General features: G+C 39.4%; 1 protein-coding gene across 12 annotated transcripts in view; it reads right to left on the bottom strand.

Moving 5' to 3' along the window:
- LOC100064925 (zinc finger protein 709) overlaps window positions 1-23472 on the bottom strand; it is a 78610-nt gene that overhangs the window by 32356 nt on the left and 22782 nt on the right. For 7 of the 12 annotated variants that reach the window (XM_005611862.4, XM_014741471.3, XM_070274011.1 and 4 more), the window contains 3 exons: window positions 9074-9200; window positions 8808-8868; window positions 5521-8413 (listed from right to left, as the gene is read on the bottom strand). In XM_005611862.4, coding sequence (XP_005611919.1) covers window positions 6205-8413; window positions 8808-8868; window positions 9074-9200 — 2397 coding nt within the window. In that variant the 3' untranslated portion in view covers window positions 5521-6204. Of the gene's footprint in view, window positions 1-5520; window positions 8414-8807; window positions 8869-8983; window positions 9201-23472 lie in introns of those variants that run through there. The other 5 variants (XM_023645329.2, XM_070274014.1, XM_070274015.1 and 2 more) reach the window with 3 other exon arrangements.

Raw genomic sequence — 23472 nt, forward strand, 5'->3', positions numbered from 1 at the left:
ATCTATTACTGAAAGGCATCTATCTATAAGGTGCCAGTAAGCCTGCTGATCACAACAAAGTATATAAGCCATAAATACTGGGGATTGACTCTAACTAATGCCTCAAACAGCAGGAGGGCCTGTTTAGAAGAAAGCAAATTTTGTCTAAGTAAGCCATAAGACTATCCGATGGGGGTGGTAGCCTTCAGTTGTAAAACAGGTACAATTGAGTTGATAATATCAATAATTTCTAGGGCATCTTGGTGTCTTTGTATTTTGGCTTCAGCAGCATCACGTATGACAGCATGAGTAGTTTGTGTATATGTTTATATCATGGTCTGAGCACAGCACGGAGCCCAGCAGAGGCGGTTAGTGGCCCTACAAAGTCTATCTGCCATCAGCAGTGGAGACCCCTTTCTCAGCCAGAAGGTATGTCCATCAATTATAATACCAGAGACTTGTTTTTTCACATCAGGTGCATTCATCCGTCAGTCACTGAGTTAACCATGGCAGAGGACGGAAATCAACTGAATTTTGGCTAGACTCTTAGGTTAGAGGCCTATAAATGTTTTTGTGGGAACATAGAACCAAGGTTAATACCATCAGTTCTGAGGTGTTGATATGTGTCTCAGAAATGAGTCAATTATCACCCTGAGCAATGAAATGAGCTTCTGCAGACTGAGGTTTAATATGTTCAGAGTAAGGAGTGACCCGATGTGTACTTGGGTAATTGTGAGGCAAGATATTCCCAGGGTTCTTTATGCCGTAGGTGGCAACCTTGGGTAAGGAGTCGTTGCTATTGGTGGGACAACACAGCTAGATCATTGGCAATGGCCAAAGGATCTGTAAAGATGTACAGATGTGTTTGATTCTTGGCCAAGAAATTTTCTGTTGACAGCATGCCCGCTACTTGACTCATCGATCTGATGCTTGGGTCTGTTCTTTGATCAGGGATGGCCCCTTAGTTCTAGGGACAGAAGCCAGGCTCTCTGCACTGGGCTCCATTAGGTGTGGTGGTGCACACTGCCCGTAAAGTATATGTACATCCTGGTCACCCATGTGCCCCCAAGTGACTCGCCAAGTGTCCAATGTGTCTGAAAAGCAAATTTCCTCCTCCACAATGGAAACAGCAATCAGAGCAGAGGGAAACACCCTTCCTACTGTTCGTGGGATAAAGCAGAGGTCCCATCTTTGGCCCTATGCTGTAAGTACCCCTATCTCTTCAATGAGGAGGGCTTTGATTAGCAAGCCTGAGGGGTCCTGCATCCATGGGTGCTGGCTGTGGAGAATCATTAACTCAGGCCTTGGGAGGGGCTCCATTTAGAAAAAGACTGTCAGTTGCCAACAGTGGCTTCTCTAATTGTGTGCAGCACCCGCCGAAGACAATAGTTTCTGGTACAGAATGCCTTGGGCAATTTATGTTGACCACGGGAGGATTAAACTCTTGGATGCATGATGGGAGGCTGCTAAAGCCTCTATGATAAAGGAGTGGGGGGAGGGGGACACTAATGGTACTGAGTGCTATGTCAAAAATCCTACAGTGTTGTTTCTCAATCCAATGTAAGTCAATTTATAACTGTTGTGTGAGTAAGCAAGCAAGCAGATCTGAGAAATCTGAGATGGCTGCATCACTGTGGCTGCCAGAATGTGCCCCTGACATGGGTTCTACCACTGCTTCTGTCACCCTCTCAGCTCACTGCCCCCTCCCGTTGCCTCAGAGGAATTTTGCAGAGTGGGACATGTGTGGATTTCTAAAGATGTTTCCAAGTCAGCAGGCACAGAGCAAGGTTTGAGATGGGAAATGAACAGCAGGAAACGGTCTATGGATGGCAATGAAAAAAATGATGCTGATGCACATGAACGAGGAGTCCACAGGCATAGAACCACTGTAATTCCTAAGGTTTGTCCAAGGAGGCTCATTCAAACTCAAAGGTTCTGGGAGCCTCTCACTAAGGTCATGTGTATGAGATGAGGGCAGGGACAGCTCTAGGGAATGTTTTTTTTTTTTTTTTTTTTTTTACTAAGACAAGGCTGCAAGAAAGGCCGCAGAGGACTGAGTCCTTCTTCCCCACTCCTCCAATTCTTCCTAAGAAGGATCCCACAGTGGTGGAAAGACTTGAGCACATTAAATCATGGTTCAGGAAAGTTAACATTCTCCTGGCATCTGAAAGCAATTGTGTTATGTGTTTTCTTTACTATACAGACATGTATACGTATAATAAAAATATATATAAAATATTTTTAGTGTATTTAGGAGTTTTCACACATGTATAGTAATACTGCATTCAAAAGATGGAAAATACATCATCACCCTAAAAGAACTTGCGGTGCCCATTTGAACAGGACCCTCTCCGATACATAAGTTGACACTAAACAAATGGAAAAGATTGAACTTCCCTTGCTCTTCTAAACCTCAAAATTGTTAATGTTTCCCACATTTCCACAATATGTGCTGGATGTCTAGGCATATGGCAGTGAAACGTGTGAACAGCAATCTGGACTATGGGGCTTTGTGAACCACTGAAATAAGACTTCCAGCCACTCCTGAGATGAAAAGATGTTGAAAATCTCCCATTTCTCCTTTTATACTCATTAGGATACTACTCCAAATGACACCCTCTCTCTGCAGCTCACCTCATTACTCCTCGGATGATTGCCTCTAAACACCCAGAGCTGTTTTTGAGGTTTCCACTGCGAGATCACAGTGGACTTGCATAGTTATGACTCTAATGATAGAATACACTCAGGATGAGCTAGGACACTGCAGATGAAGGCAACTCTTTCTGTAAATGGGAGGAACTCCACGGTTTAGTGGGGTATAGCATATTCAGTCTGTAGAGCAGCAAAATGAAAATGCCAAATACTATAACATTTTAAATATTTAAACGTAAGTGAAAATCCTCTCCTAGAATATTAAACACAAAAAAAGACATCACAAATGTCTGTTGCCTAAATCAATACGAAGTTTTAACTCCCAGATAACAAGAATGACATCCTCACTCACCCCTACCCTCACAGAAAGGATATCTACCCACCTTGGCCTCCTTGTTAGCTTATACTGTTTTTACCTTTCTTTCAAGGCCCTTATTTCCACCTTACAAAGCACAGCTTTATCATTTGCTAGCCATCTCTTTTCCCACAAACATATAAACCCCATGACTGTGAGAATTTGTTTATTTCATGCAGCTATATATAAATCCTACCTGCCTTATTTCTCCTAAATTAGGTACATTGTCTCCATAGTGCATGGCATGTGAGGGATGTTGAAACATTAGCATCAAGAGCACAGTCTCTGAGAAAGAAAGGCTTGATTGGCACAGTGGTCCTGTTTCTCTCCCTTGCTAGGTGTGTATTGTCTCACAATTTATCTAAACTCAAAGGCCTGAGTTGAGGGCCTTTATTAAAAAGATATTAAAGAAGACATTAAAAATATTATGTAGTACACTAAGAAGTGAATTTATATATTTTAATTGAGATACTTTATGGTAAACAATGTCTAAGACACCATGGGAAATACATCACTGGTTTGACTATAAGTAGGACAGGGAAAAGCTGCTCCAGAGGACCCAGGAGCTGGCTGCATCCACTGCCAGGCCAAAACTTATCCTGGTGAAGAGAAAAATGTCACATACCTCCTTCATCAAATTTACACAGTTGTCAAGGCAAAAGAAAGGGTATTTTGTAACCATACCAGAAAAACTGGTGAAAGATAAAATTCCAAATTATAAAAATGAGTAATATTCCCTTCTTACTAAAATGACTAACTGGAGCTTCTTACAAATTAACTTTAGTTCCACTACATTGTTTTTGTCTTCTAGAAAACAATGATTATGTTTACCAAAGATAGAATTGTTTACCCCCTCACAGCTTTAAATACAGAAAATGACTTGCTTTCTTGAATAGCAATCAAATCCACAAACACAAGCCAAAATCTTGTAAGATGTCCTTTTGAGCACCGTTTCTCTTAAACCTCTCAGTCCTTCATGGTCTGTGGTCATTCTTATTAGAATTCATTACACCCCTCTCTTTGACTACAGATGAAATCCTGCAAGTTACTGGCAAGCGGGCACTGGAAAAACCAGGATTTTTAAATTTGGGGTTAATGGGGCTGGCCCCGTGGCCGAGTGGTCAAGTTCGCGTGCTCTGCTGCAGGCGGCCCAGTGTTTCGTTGGTTTGAATCCTGGGCGCGGACATGGCACTGGTCATCAAACCATGCTGAGGCAGCATCCCACATGCCACAGCTAGAAGGACCCACAACGAAGAATATAATACAACTATGTATCAGGGGGCTTTGGGGGGGAAAAGGAAAAAAATAAAATCTTTAAAAAAAAATTCTGGTGGAGAAGTGGAACATATCTTTAAGTTTGGGGTTAAGAATGAATGAGAACTTACTTTCGTGACAAAGATTATAACCATAAAATAAAAGATAAAGTTTGCCTGAGGAAAAAATAGCTGAATTTGTATGCACATGATAAAATTGACTTATAATGTATAATGATTAAGTGAGAAACTTGCAAAGTATTCTGAAAATCCATAATAAATATGGATTTAATATATTCTCTGAGGAAATGAAAGCCACAATATTAGTTATTAACATACCATGGTTTAGAAAACAGTTGGTAAAATATAACAATGAAACAACTACAGAAGCGTTCATTTCACCAAGAAATGGACAGTTTTAATGACGTACAATCAAACATTATTGAAAATGCATTGAGGGAATACTTTTGGCTGCAAGTAATAGGAAACACACAGTCTTCCTGACCTGAGAAAAGAAATTATTCTCACATGGAAGAACTGGGTCAATGCAGCCTCTGCACAATGCAGGAGAGAAACAAACTTCTATATCTTTCTTTTTATGTCCCATTGTAGATGTCATGGTGAATCAGGGAAACATATTCACTAGCATAAAGTATTTACTATATAAATTAGATCTCATACAGATATCATCTAGAGAAGAAAGGAATCAGAGAACATCTCAACCAGAAAAGTCTGAATTAGGTTCCAGGAGGCCTTACAGAAAAATCCTAACCCTAATGGATTTTTGATGTGAAACTTCTGAAAACATCAGTGGAAAATACACCTCTATGAAAATGAAAATCTAACAGTTGGTGTGGTTTTCAAGATACTCTTGACTAAAGGGCCAAAGAACCCAGAAAATTGGACAGAAAGTTGTGTCCTCAGAGCTCCTATGTAGCTGTCTCTCCCCCTGTGTGGTGGCTCCAAAATCTGCGTAATGCCTTGTTTGCTTTTGCCGTCCAAATCTCATGCAAGTGAAGCTACTGGTGAATTCCAGCATGGAACCATAAAGGGGATAGATTCTTAAAGATCTGGTTCTTAATATTACCCTCATCAACACAACATAATACAAGGGTGATATTTCCAGCTCTCGATTTTGTTGCCCTCTCACAGGCCTCTGCAAGATTCAAAGCCTATTCACCAAATACCAGTCAGAAGGAAGGACAAAAAGGAAAGGCCCAAATATGAAAATAAGAATTCCCATGAAACTATACTCTTTGATAAACTTGCCACACATAAAACTTTGTTCCAAATGTTTAATGGCATGGAAAATAAAAACAGGCTTCTATACTCAGCACCCTCCAAAAAGAGTTTTCTCTGAGAAAAGAACAATATACACAATGGATGAGGCATATCCAGGAACTGTGATACAAGGCCAGTAAGAAAATCCCAACACACACAAAATGTCATTTTTCAATGGCCCCTTAATACAGAACACTTAAAACATTATAAAAAACAATTAAAGAGAAAATACTATTAACAGATTTAAGGAAAAAGATTACTACCTAGTAATCTTATATACTATTGATGAAGGATGACTTTCAGAATTATCTCACTTCAATGTTCATTTCTGAAAGTAATTAATAGAAACCCACAATCCAATGCTGCACTTTAGGAAAGAGGCTGCGTAAACACAGTATGTTTACAACTTTTACCACAACTCTCTTATGTTGAATGTTTTCTAGAACATCATACACAAGTAAACTTCCATCAAGCTTTTTCATGACTTACATTTATATTTCTTTTTGGTAAGAGATTCACATAGAAGGATGTAGGCCATCTGAAGTCTTTCCCACGCTGTTTACATTCCAGAGGTTTTTATCAAGTGACTCCTTTTATGCCTTCAGAAAGAACTCAGATGACAAAAGGCTTTCCTGCATTCTTTATATTTACATGTTTTGCTCTAGTGTGCCTTCTCACATATCCTCACAAGTCTGTATGAGAAAGAAAGGCTTTCCCACCTTCCTGACATTCACAGGGTTTCTCTTCAATATGAGTTCTTTCATGTCTTCGAAGAGAACTGGGAAAACTAAATGCTTTATGACATTTTTCACATTCATACAGTTTCTCTCCAGTATGATTTCTTTTATGTATTTGGAAATTTTGATGAGAACTGAAGGCTTTCCTACATTCCTTACATTCATAGGGTTTCTCTCCCGTATGAACTCTTTCATGTCCTCGAAGAGAACTGGAAGAAATGAAGGCTTTATTGCATTTTTCACATTCATAGGGTTTCTCTCCTGTATGAACTCTTTCATGTCCTCGAAGAGAACTGGAAGAAGTGAAGGCTTTACTGCATTCCTTACATTCATAGGGTTTCTCTCCTGTATGAACTCTTTCATGTACTCGAAGAGAACTGGTGCGACTGAATGATTTACAGCATTCTTTACATTCATAGGGTTTCTCTCCAATATGAATTCTTTCATGTACTCGAAGAGAACTGCTACAACTGAATGCTTTACCACATTCTTTACATTCATAGGGTTTCTCTCCAGTGTGACTCCTTTTATGTACTCGAAAGGCACTGGGGGAAATAAATGCTTTCTCACATTCCTTACATTTATAAGGTCTATCTCCAGTGTGAGAGATCATGTGTGATCGAAGGCTTGAGGGATCTCTAAAGGCTTTCCCACATTCCTTACATTCATAGGGTTTCTCTCCAGTGTGAGTTATTTCATGTACTCGAAGAGAACTGGGATAAGCGAATGTCTTACTGCATTTCTTACATTCATAGGGTTTCTCTCTAGTGTGATTTCTTTCATGTCTTCGAAAAGAACTGTAAGAAGTGAGTGCTTTATTGCATTTTTTACATTCATAGAATTTCTCACTAGTGTGATTTCTTTCATGTATTTGGAAAGCTTGAAGTGAAATAAAAGCCTTACTACATTCCTTACATACAAAGGGTGTCCGTCCTGTGTGAGTTTTTTGGTGTTTTTTTAAGTTAGCGTACAAACTGAAGGCTTTCCCACATTCTTTACATTCATAGGGTTTCTCTCCAGTGTGACTCCTTTCATGTATTTGAAATGAACTGGGATGAATGAAAACTTTTCCACATTCCTTACATTTATAAGGTCCGACTCCAGTGTGAGTGATCATGTGTACTCGAAGGTTTGTGAGAGCAATAAAGGCTTTTCCACATTCCTTACATTTATAGGGTCTCTTTCCAGCGTGAAGTCTTCCATGCATTCGAAAACTACTGGGATCACTGAAGGCTTTACCACAATTTTTACATTCATAGGGTTTCTCTCCAGTGTGTCTCCTTTCATGAATTCGAAGAGACCTGGAAGAAATGAATGCTTTACCACAATATTTACATTCATAGGGTTTCTCTCCAGTGTGACTCCTTTCATGTATCTGAAAAGCACTGGGAGAAATGAATACTTTCTTACATTCCTTACATTTATAAGGTCCATCTCCAGTGTGAGAGATCATGTGTAAGCGAAGACTTGAGGGAGCTGTAAAGGCTTTCCCACATTCCTTACATTCATAGGGTTTCTCTCCCGTATGAATTCTTTCATGTATTCGAAGAGACTTGGAAGAAGTGAATGCTTTACCACAATTTTTACATTCATAGGGTTTCTCTCCAGTGTGACTCCTTTCATGTATTCGAAAAGCACTGGGAGAAATGAATACTTTCCTACATTCCTTGCATTTATAAGGTCCATCTCCAGTGTGAGAGATCATGTGTGACCGAAGGCTTGAGGGAGCTGTAAAGGCTTTCCCACATTCCTTACATTCATAGGGTTTCTCTCCAGTATGAATTCTTTCGTGTATTCGAAGAGACTTGGAAGAAATGAATGCTTTACCACAATTTTTACATTCATAGGGTTTCTCTCCAGTATGAGTTCTTTCATGTATTTGAAGAGAACTGGGAAAAGGGAAGGCTTTCCCACATTCCTTACATTTATATGGCTTCTCAGCACATTTTTGATAGGCATGTGGTCTGTGTTCATTGTGACATCTAACATGCCTATTAAGGGATGAATGATGCATGAAGACTTTTCCACATGCACTGCATTTATACGGTTTTGCTGCAGTAGGTTTCTTTTTCAGTTTGAGATTGGGAAGAAGGCTGAAGTTTTCTCCACATTGACCACCCTCTTCACTTTCACAGAGTCTCTCTACCATATGACTTCTGTAAAAAATGAGGAGCACATTATTAATGATTTCCTTATAACAATTTTGTATTTGTCATATTTATTGTGATTTATAGGAAAAGCTTAGGTTTTCTGCCTTGTCTGAATGCTCAGAACTTGAATAACCTGAATACTCTGCAAGAGTACCTCACCCCTGCTATTATCCAAACAGTGATATTCACATATAGGGTTTATTAATACTGTTTCCAAGACAGCTACTTTGCAAAAGCTGAACCTCTACATCACATTTCAGAAAGTCTATTCAGTGAAAATTTTCTAAGAATAGCTAAATTTGGAGCAACAGTTATTTGTTTTGTTTGCATCTTTTTAATATTTCATAACATACCAGGATTCTCACCTGAGACACTGCTTTCTATTGTGAATGTGACTCACCTTAGTTTTCTCTCCTGCTTTTGATACTTTTCTTCAATATCATGATCTTCCCATGTTTTCCCTGAAACGCAGACCCCAAAAGTTGATTACAAAGTATTAGAAATTATAGAAAAAATTCTAGATTCTAAGACCATGATAAGCTATGACCATTTCTATTTTATTTACCAATATCTCACCTTTCCACATTCTACATCTTGGAACAACATTGACAGGCCAGAAACACTTGTCCTCTCACTGATGTAGTGAAGGAATGTCCTCGTTCTTACCTACTGAGGCCAGGTTCCTGAAGGTTTCCCACATCACATCTCTGTAGAGTTTCTTCTGTGAAGGATCCAGTAAAGCCCACTCCTCCAGAGTGAAGCTCACAGTCACATCCTCAATGGCCACCGAGTCCTAAAACATTACAAATATTTGTAGAGGAGGATGCATGAGATTAACAGCACTAGGCATCTACACTCTATGAGTAGGAAGGTTACGTATGATTCTGTCATCTCCAAACATTTATTCTATGATGTGATCATTGAAAACTCACTGGTTTTCTGTACACATTTCCTCATCAATTGAACATCATCAAGAACACATGGAAATTATTTATTCATTTTTACTGTGACCATATTAATTCATATTTCTCTGTAATGGCAGGGTCAAGAGCATGTTGGGAAATTACATAAATGCTATCTAATGAAACAAATATTATCATTATGAGACAAAAAGAACAAAAAAGACAGAACACAATATCCATGAAGCCTAGGACAACCCTCTTTAACAGAGGCTTAAATTACCCATAACAGGAATACATGAATGAAAATAAAAAAGGCAGAAAGTAATAGAAGAAACAACTGAAATAATAATCACCAAAATATCCTAAAATTAATGAGAGCTGGCAAACTGTACATCTAGGAAGCTTAGAGAACACTAAACATGATAAGCTACAAAAGTGCACACCGAAGATTATCCTATTGAAACTAGAGAAAAATTGAAGACAGGGAATATAGTGAAAAGTGCAGGAGAAGACATACACCTTGGGTATAAAGAAACAAAAATTCAAATTAAACTGGACTTCTTTTCAAAAAACCATGCAACAAGAACAGAGTAGAGTGTTGAAAATAGAAAACCACTCTCTCAGAATTCCAGTCAAGGAAAATTATCCTTCAAAAACAAAGGAAATATAGTGGCTTTCTGGGATAAAATTGAAGAAATTTGTCTCGAGTACACCTGCTTTGAATGAAATGTTCAAAAATTTATTGGAAAGAATGTAAACGATAAAGGTAAAGGATTACAAAAGGAAAAATATGAAGGTAAAATATCTTTTATATACTTACAATTAATATAACAAATTACATTTTGTTTCATATAATATTAGCAACAATGTATTTGGTAATGAGCAGCTTATGGACAAGTGAAATAAATCACAGCAATGTGACAAGGGACAGGATGGGGAAACAGGGAATACTGTGTTATGAAGTACTTGCATGTAGTGTAGTGGTGTAGTGTTATTTGGCAGAAAAGGTTGGTTAGTTATAAATGAGTATTGAAAACTCAAGGGCAAGCACTAAAAGAGTTTTTTAAAAAATGTGCAATTGATATTCTAACAGAAAAGAAAAAGAAGAATCATATAAAACGCTGAATTTCAGCCAAAGAAGGTGGAAGACAAAAAGAAACAACAAGAGCAAGATATAAGAAATAGTAAAAGAGATGATATTAATCCAGTTGTATTAATAACCACCTTAATCATCAATGATCTTAATATAATTGAGAGATACAGTAATATCAGATTTATAAAAAACAAACTGAGTTATATACTGTCTATAAGAAATCCACTTTCAATATGAAGACACACATAGATGAGGGGTAAAAGGATGGAGAAAAGTATCCCATGCCAACACAGGTCAAAAGAAAGTTGACATATGTACATGAATAGATAATGCAGATTTCAAACCAAGGAAAATTCACAGATTGAGAGGGGCATTACATAATGATAAAGGGGTCTGTTCTCCAAGAAGGCACAGCAATACTTCATGTGTATGTGCGTAAGAGAGAGGCAAAATACATAAGGCAAGAGCTGATAGAATACAAGCAGAAATAGATGAATTGAGTTCAATAGTTGGAGAATTCAACACCCTCTTATTATGAATTATAAACTCCAGTAGGCAATGAGAAAGGACAGAAGTGAATGGAATAGCACTGTGAAAGAAGTGGATTTCTTCATGGAACACTTCATGCTACAACAGCAAAATATACATTCTTCTCAAGGTCACGTGGAACATTCACTAAGACAAACCACATTCTGGGACATAAAGCACACCTTGACAAATCTGAAAGAACAGAAATCACATAAAATATGCTCTCAGACCACACAGGCATTCATCTAGAGGTCAATAACAAGAAGATAGTTGGAAAACTCCCAAATATGTGGAGATTCAACAATACATTTCTAAATAATACAGAGGATCAAAGAAAAAGTCTCAAGAGAAGTGAAAAATTATTTTCAATTAAATGAAATGAAAACAGAACATACAAAAGTTCTTAGATGCAGCAAAAGCAGTGCCTAGAGGGAAATTTATGCCATTGAACAATTACACTGGGAAAACCAAAGATCTATAATCAAAAATGTAAGCATCTACCTTAGGAAACAATAAAAGGAAGAGCAAATAAAACCCAAAATAAGCACAATAAAAACTAATAATAAAAATTAGAAAAGAAATCAATGTAATTGTCGGAAACCAACAGAGAAAATTAAAACAAAAAAAGCTGGTTCTTTGACAAGATTAATAAAATTTTTAAATATTTAGTCAAGATAACCAAGAAAACAGGGAAGACATATTACTAATATAAAAAAGGAAAGGAGGGGGAAATAAAATAAAAAAGGATTTGATAAAATCTAACATCCATTTATGATACCAAACTAGTAATAGGACTCTCACTACTTGAGAAGGAACACCTTTATGAATTCTGCAGCTAAATGGATAACATTTGTTCTATATGGCACAATTGTGTCCGTGAAACCTCAGAAAGAATTCATAACAAGAGAAGTAACTCCTGGAATTAATAAGAGAGTATAACAAGGTTGAAAGATATATGAGTCAACGGCTTTCCTTATAGACCCACACAAATATAGTCAACTGATCTTTGACAAAGAAAGAAAAGCAATTCAGATGAAAAAGTAAGTCTTTTAGACAAACAGTGGTGGAAATAATGGATACCCACATGCAAACACACACATAAAATGAATGTAGACAGAGAACTTACACCTTTTACAAAAATTAAGTCAAAACGCATCACAGATCTAAATGTAAAATTACAAAGGAATAAACTCCTAGAATATCACATAGGAGAAAAACTAACTAATCTTGGGGTTGGATGAATTTTTAGACACAAGCCAAAAAGCAAGGTCCAGAAAAGAAAAGAAACAAAATTGTACTTCCTTAAAATGAAAATCTCCTACTCTGAGAAAGACAGTAAGAGAATAAAAACACAATTTACAGAGTAAGAGAAAATCTTTGTAAAACACTTATCTGATAAATGAGTGGTATCAGAAATATCCAAAGAACTCTTAAAACTCAACAGTCAGAAGACAAACAACCCAACTAAAAAACGGGCAAAAGATGTGAAAAGACAGATCATTGAATAAGATATATAGATAGGAAATAAGCAATATACAAACATGCTTCACATGAAAAGTCATTAGGAAATTGCAAATAAAACAATGAGGTAACATCAAACACTTATTAAATGTGGAAAACTCAAAACAGTCAGAACACTAAATATCGTTGAAGATGCAAAGCTACAGGTAATCCTCATTCACTGTTGGCGGGAATGGAATTTTTTGTGCCTACAATGGAAGACAGGAACTTTCTTTGAAAACAAACTACACTGTTGCTACATGGAATAACATCCACCAATAAGGCACCTTGGTATTTTTCCAAATGAACTGAAACCTTATGTTCACACAAAAGCTACATTTGAATGCTTATAGGTGCTTTATTCACAATTGGCAAGAGTTAGAGTTTTAAAGAAGGTGTCCTTCAAGTGTTGAATAGATAATCAGTGGTGTATCCATACAGTGAAATACTGTTTAGTGATAAAAGAAATGAGGTATCAAGCCATGAAAACACATGGAGAACCTAAAAAGTATATTCCTAAGTAAAGAAGCCAATGTGACAAGACTATGTAGTATATGATTCCAAGTACATGACATTCTGGAAAAGACAAATCATGAGCCAGTAGAAAGATCTTTGGTTGTGAAGGATTTGGGGGTTGGAGGGAGGCATGAGTCAATAGGTGGAGCACAGGGGAGTTTTAGGGAAGTGAAACTACACTCCATGATACAGAAATGATGGATCCATGTCATTACACATTTGCCAAAACTCATGCAGTGTGTAACACACAGAGTCATTGCTAATATACACTGTGCACTCTAATGCACCAATATGGGTCAGAAATTGTAACAAATGTACTACAGTAATACAAAACATGAAAAGTAGTGCAAACTGTGTGGATGCAGAGAAAAGGGTCAAGTGGAAAGTATGTAAATTCTGATCAATTTTTCTGTAAACCTGAAAGTGTTCTAAAAAATACTGAAGTCTTTCAAAAAAAAAGATGCCAGACAGACTCATTACAATTCACCCCTGATGACTGAAACAGGACATCTTTGATTCAACTAATTTCAACTGATCTCAATAAGCCAGTTATGCTGCTCTGTGAGACTGAGACCCTTAAGGGAGGCGAAACTTCCATCAAATGCCTTGTTGGAGAGCACAGTTCTGTATCCTCTGAGAAGCGCCATGGTCACTATCAGTCGTGTCAGAACTCCAAGGTGGATAACAAGTATCCTAGTGGGTCCTTGTATTGTAGACCTAGTAATGTACAGACAAGTATTACCTTGATTTCTATTTTGAGTATCTCTGAGTCAAGAGATTCCTAGAGTTCTTTTACCACAAAGGGGCGCCTCTTAGGCAATCATCCAAGAGTTTGTGAGCATATGTAGATGAGCCCAATTTCTGGCCAGTGGTAAGATGACTGCCTGATGTTTGTTAGCTCTAATGTTCCTTTGGTTTGGTGTTTCATCACGGATGTCCCAGTTAAGGGATGAAGAGCAGCAGCACTCTACTGAGCTCCATTATGCACAAATACGTATTGTCCTCGAAGTCCATGCACTCCCCAGTGCTGTATGTTCAGTTAATCCCAAGGAACTACCCAGGGAACCAAGGTGTCTGGGAGAGGGGTGACCTCCTTCAGCACCCTGGCATCTTTCAAGGAACTGAAGAAACACCATCCCCTCCTGCAGGTGGCATACGCTGCAGGGCCAAGGTTAGGCTCCATCATATCACAAGTAGGGTCAGTAGCTGGGCTGAGCGGACAGGGTGCTGTTTCCAAGGCCAAAGGCATAAGTACCCTGGTAGAGCATCACATGCTCAGTGCTGTGAGAGCCTCTGTTTTCAAGAGATCTCAGTATGAGATGACAAAGCAGCTCTAATGGCATATAGCGTGGGGTCTAGAGCACTTTTTTCCATAAGAGGCCTACGGACAACTTTAGCCCCTCCTCTGAGAGCCTCACATCACTGCCATCAGGGTCAGAGGCCTCCTCCATGACAACTGGTTGGTTTATAGAGTGTAAGGACCCAGGCCTAAGTTGGGTTCAAACTAATCCCTTTGCTGTGACAAACTCAGACTGTGGTGTTGCTCACTATAACCCAGAGCGTCAGGATCTTTGTTGCAAAAGACACAGGGGCAGCAGCCGCAGAGTTACCTAGCGGTCCTGGTGAGCCCTCTGTGATCTCATCACCTACTGGCTGCATTTTCCTCTCTTCTCTTTTTCTTTGAAATAATTGGTTTGTAAGGAGTGACCATTGATGGGCTCAGCTCATTGACAGGGTATAATCCTCCTCATAATCCTAGTGCCCCAAATATCAAGGCAACCCCAACCTTAGTCTCACATTCACTCTAAACACAGATAGATTCCAAGACACTGACTGAGGGCCACATTGAGGAGGGCCTCATTTCCAGACTCCTGCTCTTGAGGGACGAGGAATTACCAAAACTGCCACCTTGGAGTCCTCTGTATGTAGAACCCAGGCTTGGTGGGGTCCACAATGAAACACAAGGCAGCACAGCGCCCAGGAGGAGCTGCCCCGCAAGCAGCAGCCCACAGTGCAGGAGCCTCCAGGCTTTCTCATCAACCTGTCCAGGGAAGAAGGCCCAGGGGAAAGGGAGGGCGAGGCTTAAATTGTCAGAAGTCAAATATCAAATACGTGGACCCTGGCCACTCATTAAAGAACAAACATGGGTGAGAAAAACAGGCATTCCCCCTGGCTTGCATTTTTATAAAGAAACACTAACAGGATGGTGAAGCAGTGATCAAAACTGGCCATGTGAGGGAGGCTGGAGTCAGAGCAGAGGAGCGGGGCAGGACGAGCAGGCGGGGAGTCTCCTTAAGGGAGTTTCCTTTCTTAGGAAAATTTTTAACCTTCCCATGCATTATTTATTTAAAATAAAGAGAGGAATTTATATACACTGACAAATAAAAATGGCAAGTAATAGGATGTATTGGAGTATATAAGGAAACCATTTTGTGTAAACCTAATTCGGCCTGACCTTGTCTTTCCAAAAGGGCCTGACCACGGCCCTTGAGCATGCATTGTATATCTGCTTTAGACATTCCCTATGGCAAGAACAAAGGCCCTCGAGATAAAGGTGCAACTTCCCTCCCCCTCCCAACGTTGGCATTCCCTTAAGGATTAAGCATCTTTCCTTAGGCTAGGAACTGATTGCTGCACTCACCTGTGACCACCCAGCTCGAGACAACAGACTTGCTTCCTGCTGCACAGACCCACTACGGGCTGTGTCCATCAAGCGCTGTGCTGACAGAGCAGTCTCCTGACTATTGTGGGAGGGACATTTCAATCATATGTGAAATGTCCTGTATGGGGGTATATAACCACTCTGTACACCTCACTTCTTTGGTGCCCTTTCTTCCTTTGGGAAGAAAGGCCCCGGGCCATGGTCCTCAGACTTTAGCTCAGAATAAACTCTCCCAAATTTTCATTTATAGATTGGTTATGGATTATTTTCATCGACAACACCATATTTTCCTATGCTTGATGATTATTTTTAATTAACTTTTTGGATTTTAAAATTAATTTAACTTTAACATTTCTTCATAGGAAACCATGACAAGATTTAATCCTTTAAACACTAATAAACATAAAACAGTAAACCATAAACAACTTACAAATTCCTGTCTAACAAAAAGGAGAAAGGGCATTATCGTTTGTCCCTCCACTCTATTTCATACTGGAGATATTTTCAGGAAGGAGTACACTAGGGGTTTGCAATTAAGCCCTGCAATAAACTTGGAATTTCAAAGATTTACTTTATGTGTTTTACTTTATGTGTTAAGCTTTATGTGTTTCCTCATATCAATGCAAATAGAAATTCAAGTGTTTTCCTCACATCCATTAAAATAGGAATTCATTTGCCTTAGGAATAGTATACCCTTTTAAATGCCAAAGTTCCCTCAGAACATGGACACACAAAAACTGACATAAAAATGGAAAACGCACCTGAGAACTTAAGTACACCCATCTCATATCACGAGGTTCTCTTGTCTAAATGAAACAAAAACTCTATTTGGCTCCACAATGTTCTTGCCTTACTCATATCCTATCTCACAATCAACTTACATTTTAATTCCCCACCGCTAATGGAGACTAGAATCAAAGGGCTGCAACCTTCAATGGATAAAGGAATCTAAGGACAGAAACATGAATATTCGAATCAGCTCATAGAAGCAGTCTGCTTCTCTATAGTTCAGAAGGAAAACCCACGTTCAGAAAGTGACCATGTTCCCAGATGTGGGGTCCCAGCTGAGATGTCACCCCTACAGTGCTTTGGCCTAGTGAAGGAGGGTAGGGACCCCTGAGCAGCCACAGGAGTGAACTCTGGGAGCCCCACACACCCTCCCTCTCCTGTGAGCATGGAAGCACTGCCTCCCCCAGGTTTTCTCAGTGAGAAAACTCTCAGCCGGATTCAGTTTAAGCTTCTGACCCACATGAACTCCAAATTCATAAACCTTTATCCACAGAACACATGATCTTCACAGACTTTCTCACTGTGCACAAATTATACTCTCAGTGCACCTAAAGTGTGAGTGCAAAACTCAAACATAACATTAAAATGTCCAGGCCTAAGAACCACAACCACAGCCTCAGAAAGGGCGTCACTCCCCACCCCAGGAGCACATGCACCCCCAGCTTTCCAGGGCTCTGCAGCTCCTCTCAGGATCAAGGCTCCTTCCATGGGGGTGTGAGCAGTAGGACACCTGCATGGGAGGCTCCCCAGGAAGGACAGCTGGACCTGCAAGGCCTTCCCTCTGCAGGCTCAAGGGGGCCTTAGCTTGGGTCTTAGAATGTGGGCCTCTGCTCCACCTGGAGATGCTTCGGATGTTGCAAAAATCACTGTTATTTCAAATGACACAAACCCAGTTTTTGAATAATCCAGCAAAATCACTTAAACTCAGTCTTTATGTGGAAAACAAGGAAGAGACTATAACGCAGTTTTACTAGTTCAACTAAAAAACTGTAAAAATCTATTCCTTTCAGGAAAAAAAGTTAATTATTATCCCATGGCAAGAAATCACACTTGAACACTTGGGGTCTGCATGTCTATGTCCCAGAATTTCATTTAATAATATCCAAAAGTAAAGAACAGACCTCAGAAACTTACTACACACGTTCAGGGGAAGAAAGAGTGAAATGAGAATTCTCAACAAATGGAATGTAATAAGAAAATGTTTTATTTTTTCTGAAATTCAGCTCTTTTTTGTCTGTTTTTAACTATTTTATATTGTCTTCCAAGGTTTATTGATTAAATATATCTACGGTTATTGAAAAATGGAGACAGACGAGTTAGTGAATCTTTTCTAGGTCACAAACCTAAAGAGGGGCGGTGCTGACAGGACAGCTCACCCAGGAAAGTTTCTCAAGAGGAAGCTCCACCCAAAGGAGTGACAACTGCATGTCTGTGCCCAGAAGGACCCTGAGGGAGAGACAAGGATTTCATGCATTGTAGTTCCAGGTGGTTATTCTCTGCTTTCCTCTCATGTAAAATATCCACAGACAAATACCATCTTTAAGAAAGGGGCATCCATGGCTCTGGGGAATAACAATAAACAGCTAAAACACGAGTCTGTTTGATGCACCACGGAGGGCGAATAGTTGATAAGGATGCTGCGAATCCGAGGGGCAGGTGGCTTTGGGAACACAAGGAGCGATGTGAAAATTGAGACTGACTGGCAGCCCTGGAAGAGCTAGTCTGGAGGGACAGGGCTGTGGATTTGAGACCCTGCTCCCCAAATATTTGGAAAACTCAGGAAAAACTGGGCGCCTCCTGGGGAAAAAGGAGGCACTGAGGATCGCACAGAGTGCAGCTCCTCCCACGCAGGAACTCGAGACCAAGCCCCGAGTGTCCTGATGAGTCTCCCCGTGGTCACCCCACTATCTGAGGAGATGTGCGGCTGCGGGTGCAGAGCTGCCCAGAGAGGCCCCGGGGCCGAGTCACCATGTGCAGTGACGAGAGGACGCCTGGGAACGCTGGCTGTAGGCGCAGATCCGATGCTACAGCCCGAGGGGACTGAGGTCTGAGTAGCGCCACCTGCAGACCCAGATCCGCAGACGCTGGAGGCGACCGCAGGGAGGCCTGTCCCACCAGGGCCCGTTCTGACCAGACCCTCCTCCCTGGCTCCAGCACACTCATCATTTCTAGGTCTCCCAAGTCACCCTGATTCCTTCCTGTAACCCCCACAGCCACAGGATGACAGGCTGCGGCAGAGCCACCAGAGGTTGTTAACAGCAGGTGACAACCAATCCAAAGCTTGGCAGGTGCATGAAGGGACGTCCCCTTTGGGGCCCTGCATCACCCCACCTACCTGCCCCAGCAGCTCCCCTGACTGGACAGTCCAGAAGGCCCTGGCCCTCACCCCCAGTAAAAGCTGGTGGAGGGCTGTGTGGCTCAGAGAACCAGCCTAGGCAGGTGGCTGGAACCTGACTCACCTGGCACATTTGCACTTAAACAGGCCATTTTCTGGCCTGGGGCTGCCTCTGTTGCTTTCACCCAGCTCTTTGTGAACAGTGGGCACTGGTGTGCACTGGGAACTCCTGTTTCCAAATGGAGCAAGTACAGACAAGAGGATGGTCCAGGCCAGGCCACACTGGAGCAAGAGGGAATGGCGTCCTCTAGGGGTCAAGGGCTTGCCACAGGCTGTGAGGCCAATCATGGAACTGTGACCCTTATTTAGAAATGCAGACACTTAACTGTGACCTCACTATCTATAATAAAGAGTCAGGCTCCATTTTAATCTGTGATCCTTGCTAGCGATGAGCCTTCTGCCCATCCCTCCCCACCCCACTCATGTGGTACTCAACATAAAGAATCCCAGAGCTCTTGGCTCTGACGGGAAGTTTGAGTCCCACAGCCATAGCCTGGGAGCAAGGACTCTTCTCAGTCTGATCACAGGGTGTCACATGTGCTCATTAAAGTCTAAGGTGTACATATTATTTCGGAAGGAAATTTATCTCAGATCACTTTTAGCCCATGTCACTAGAGAGCTTTAAAATTTGTTAACCACTATAATATCTGGATCTGAGGAAACTGATCTTTATTTTCACTGCTATAAGAAAAACAATAAGTCCTTATGTAAGCATGGGATGCACCTGAAAATTCTTCCCCCCCTCGTCCCCCAGCTTTATTGAGGTATAATTGTCTGTATTTAAAGATTACAACGTGATGATTTGATATATGTATATAATATTCATGCTTGAAATTTGCTAAGACAGAATGAAGCATTCTCACCAAAGTAACTAAGAACCTAAGAATGATGGGTCATATGGTAATGTTAAGTTTTATATCTGAAGAAATCCCAGACCTTTTCCCACAGTGACATTTTATATTCACACCACCCACGTGTGAGAGTTCAAATTTCTAAATATACCCTCAACAAAACTTGTTCTTAACTCACTTCTTGACTCTAGCCATCCCAGTGGTTGTGAAGTGCTATCTCACTGGGGTTTTGATTTGCATTTCCTTGATGACTAAGGATGTCCAGCATCTTTTCATATGCTCTTGACCATTTGTCTATCTTCTTTAGAAAACAGTGTATTCAGATCCTTTGCCATATTCAAATTGAGTTATTTGACTTTTTATAATTAAGTTTTAAGAGATCTTTAGATATTTTCAATACCAGTTTCTTATCAGATATATGATTTGTGAAATTTTCTTTCATCCTGAGGGTTGTTTTCACTCTTGCCTTAAATATTTTACTTTTAATTGTGGTAATATACACATACCATAAAATTTACATTTTCACCATTTTTTAAGTGTATAGTTCAGCTGTAGCACATGTCAGAATCTGCTTTCTTTTTCAAGGTGAATAAAATGCCATTGTACATATGTGCCAACTTTTTCGATCCATTCATCTGCTGATTGGCACTTGAGTGACTTCTACCTTTTGGCTAATGTGAATAATGCGAATATAAACATGAGTGGACGTATATCTGTTTAAGACCCTGCTTTCAATTTTCCTTCAAGTCCTAGAAGTAGAACTGCTAGTTCAGATGGTAACTCAGTTTGCAATTTTTGGAAGAACTGCCAAGCTGTATTTCTTACCATCAACATAATTTTATGTTCCCAGTGGCAGTGCACAAGAATTCCAAAGGGTGTTTTCACTCTCTTGACAGTGTCCTTTGAGGCACAAAACTCATTAATGATGATGTCCAAATTACCTATTTTTGTTTTTGTTTTTGTTCTTGCTGTACTATCTACTAACTCTTTGCCAAATCTAAGGTCAGGAATTTACTCCTACATTTTATCTAAGTGTGTTATCATTTACTCTTATCTGTAGGTCTTTATCCTTTCTGGCAAATTATTGTATGTGGTGTCATATAAAGATGAAACCTCTTTCTTTTGCATATGGCTATCCACTTGGCCCAGCACAAATTTATGCAAGAATATTCTTGCCTAATTCTTGGCATCTTTTTCAAATATCAGTTGACCACAGACACATGGGTTTATTTCTCAGAACTCAATCTATCCCATAGATCTGTATGTCTATCCTCATGTTAGTACCACACTCTTACTCTTGCATATAACATGGTGTGAAACCAGGACATGTTACTCCTACCACTTTTTTTCTTTTTCAAGATTGCTTTGTCTAATCTGATTCCCTTGGCATTCCATGTAACTTTATGAGAGCTGACAAATTTGTATAAAGGAATAAGCTGGGATCATGACAGGCACGTGCTGAATTTCAGATCATGTGGAGAACAGTGGCATTTCACCTATGTTAAATTGCCTGATTCATGAAATTGAGATGTTTTCCCATTTATTTATACATTTTTAATTTCTCTTGACATCTGGCAGTTTTCTGAGTATTCATTTTGTACTTCTTTTGCTAAATTTATTCCTAAGTATTTTATTCATTTTGATTTTGTCAATACATTTCTTAATTTCATTATCAGGTTGTTCAATGCAAGTGTACAGAAATGCTATTGATTTTTATATTTTGATCTTGAATCTTATCATGTTGCTGACCTTAATTATCAGTTCTAATAATTTTCTTACTGGATTCCTTTCAGTTTTGTAAAAACAAGATGTCTCAGCTAAAATAGGGATAGTTTTACATCTTGGTAAGCAATCTCTATGTATTTCATTTCCTTGTCTTGCATAATGATTCTGGCTAAAATCTCCAGTATATTCTAGAATAGAAGTGGCAAGAGCAGACATCCTCCTTTGCTGCCTTATCGTCAAGGGGAAAGCATCCAGTTTTTCACAATTAAATACTATATTAGCTGTAGCTTTTCCATAGACGCTCATTATGATGTTAACATATTTCCTTCTAGTCCTGGTAATCTGAGTGCTTTAATCATGGAAGGGTACTGGATTTTGTCCACTATTTTCCCTGAGTCTTTTGAAATGATCTGCCACTTTTCCTTTTTATTCTATTGATATTCTTTATTATATAAATGGATTTTGAGATGTTAACCCAACTTCCATCCCTGGAATAAATCCCACTTGGTCATGGTATATAATTCTTTTATATGCTGCTGGATTGAGTTTGCTGGTATTTGTTGTACTGGCCTCACAAAATGAGTGCAAACTATTCTCTCCATTCTAATTTTAAGGAGTGTGTGAAGAGCTGGTACTAAATAATCTTGGAATGTTCGGAGAATTCTGTGTTGAAGCCATCTGGGCCTAGGCTTACTATGTGGGTGGCTGGTTGTTTACTAATTCAACCCCTTCGCTTTTTACAGTTCTATTCAGATTTTCCACTTAGTCTTGATTTAGATTCAGTAGTTTTTGTCTTTCAAGGGATTTGTCCATTTCATCTCAGTTATCTAATTTGTTGCCATACAATTGTTGATGGATTTCTTTTATAATCTTGTTTCTGTAATGTCAGTAGTAATATCCCTCTTTCTTTCTGATTGTATGAATTTGAATCTTCCTCTCTTTCTCTAATTCAATCTAGTTGATAAATTTGTTCATCTTTCTGTAGATCCCACTATGGGTCTCACTGATTTCCTCTGTGGCTTTTTGTATTCCTCATTTCCTTAATTTCTGCTCTAATTTTTATTTCTTTTTCTACTTGCTTTGGGTTTGGTTCCTCAACTTTTCAAGTTTGTTAAGGTGAAAGGTTACGTTATTGATTCAAGATCTCTCTTCTTTGTTAGTATAGGCATTAATGGCTATACATTTATTTCTTTGTACCTTGTTAGATGCAGGCCACAAACTCTGACCCTTTAGGTATGATATAATGTTCCTCATTATCTCTAATAATATATTTTGTTTTATAGTCTATTTTGCTAGATATTTGTATCATCTCTCCAGCTGTCTTGGGAGGGCTATTTTCACATGTATATTTTTGCTAGCTTTTTACTTTCAATCTGTATCTTTGAATCTACAGTGTGCTTCCTATACTTAGCATATTTAAATCACGGTTTGTTTAATCTGAGGTGAGAATCTCTCTCTTCTGTTTGGAAAATGTAATCCATTCACCTTTATTATTACTGACATAGTTGCAATTACACCTGTCATTTTACTTTCTTTTTCTACAATTTTCATGTAGGTTTTGGTCTCTCTTCTCCTCCTTTATGGTTTTCTATTGCACTCACTGAATGTTTTCTAATGTAGCATTTTAATTTTTAAATGACTTCACTATAATTTTGAAGGTCTTTTTTTTAGGGGTTGCTCTACTACTTGACAAATACTTCTTAATTTACAAGGAGCTTCAGATTTCTACTATTTCAATTCCAGTGATACAATCTTTACTCATATATAGCTCTATTCTCTTTTGCCATTTTTGTGGTATTATTGTTGTTATATAGTTTATACCTATTAATGATATAACCAATAATATATTGCTACACTTTTTTTTTTTTTTGAGGAAGATTAGCCCTGAGCTAACTGCTGTCAATCCTCCTCTTTTTGCTGAGGAGGACTGGCCCTGGGCTAACATCCGTGCCCATCTTCCTCTACTTTATATGTGGGACGCCTACCACAGCATGGCTTGCCAAGCGGTGCCATGTCTGCATCCGGGATCCAAACCCGTGAACCCCGGGTCGCCAAAGTGGAATGTGCACACTTAACTGCTGCGCCACCCGGCAGGCCCCTGTTT

Source organism: Equus caballus, chromosome 7 (genome assembly GCF_041296265.1).
Source record: "Equus caballus isolate H_3958 breed thoroughbred chromosome 7, TB-T2T, whole genome shotgun sequence".
Taxonomy (NCBI): Eukaryota; Metazoa; Chordata; class Mammalia; order Perissodactyla; family Equidae; genus Equus; species Equus caballus.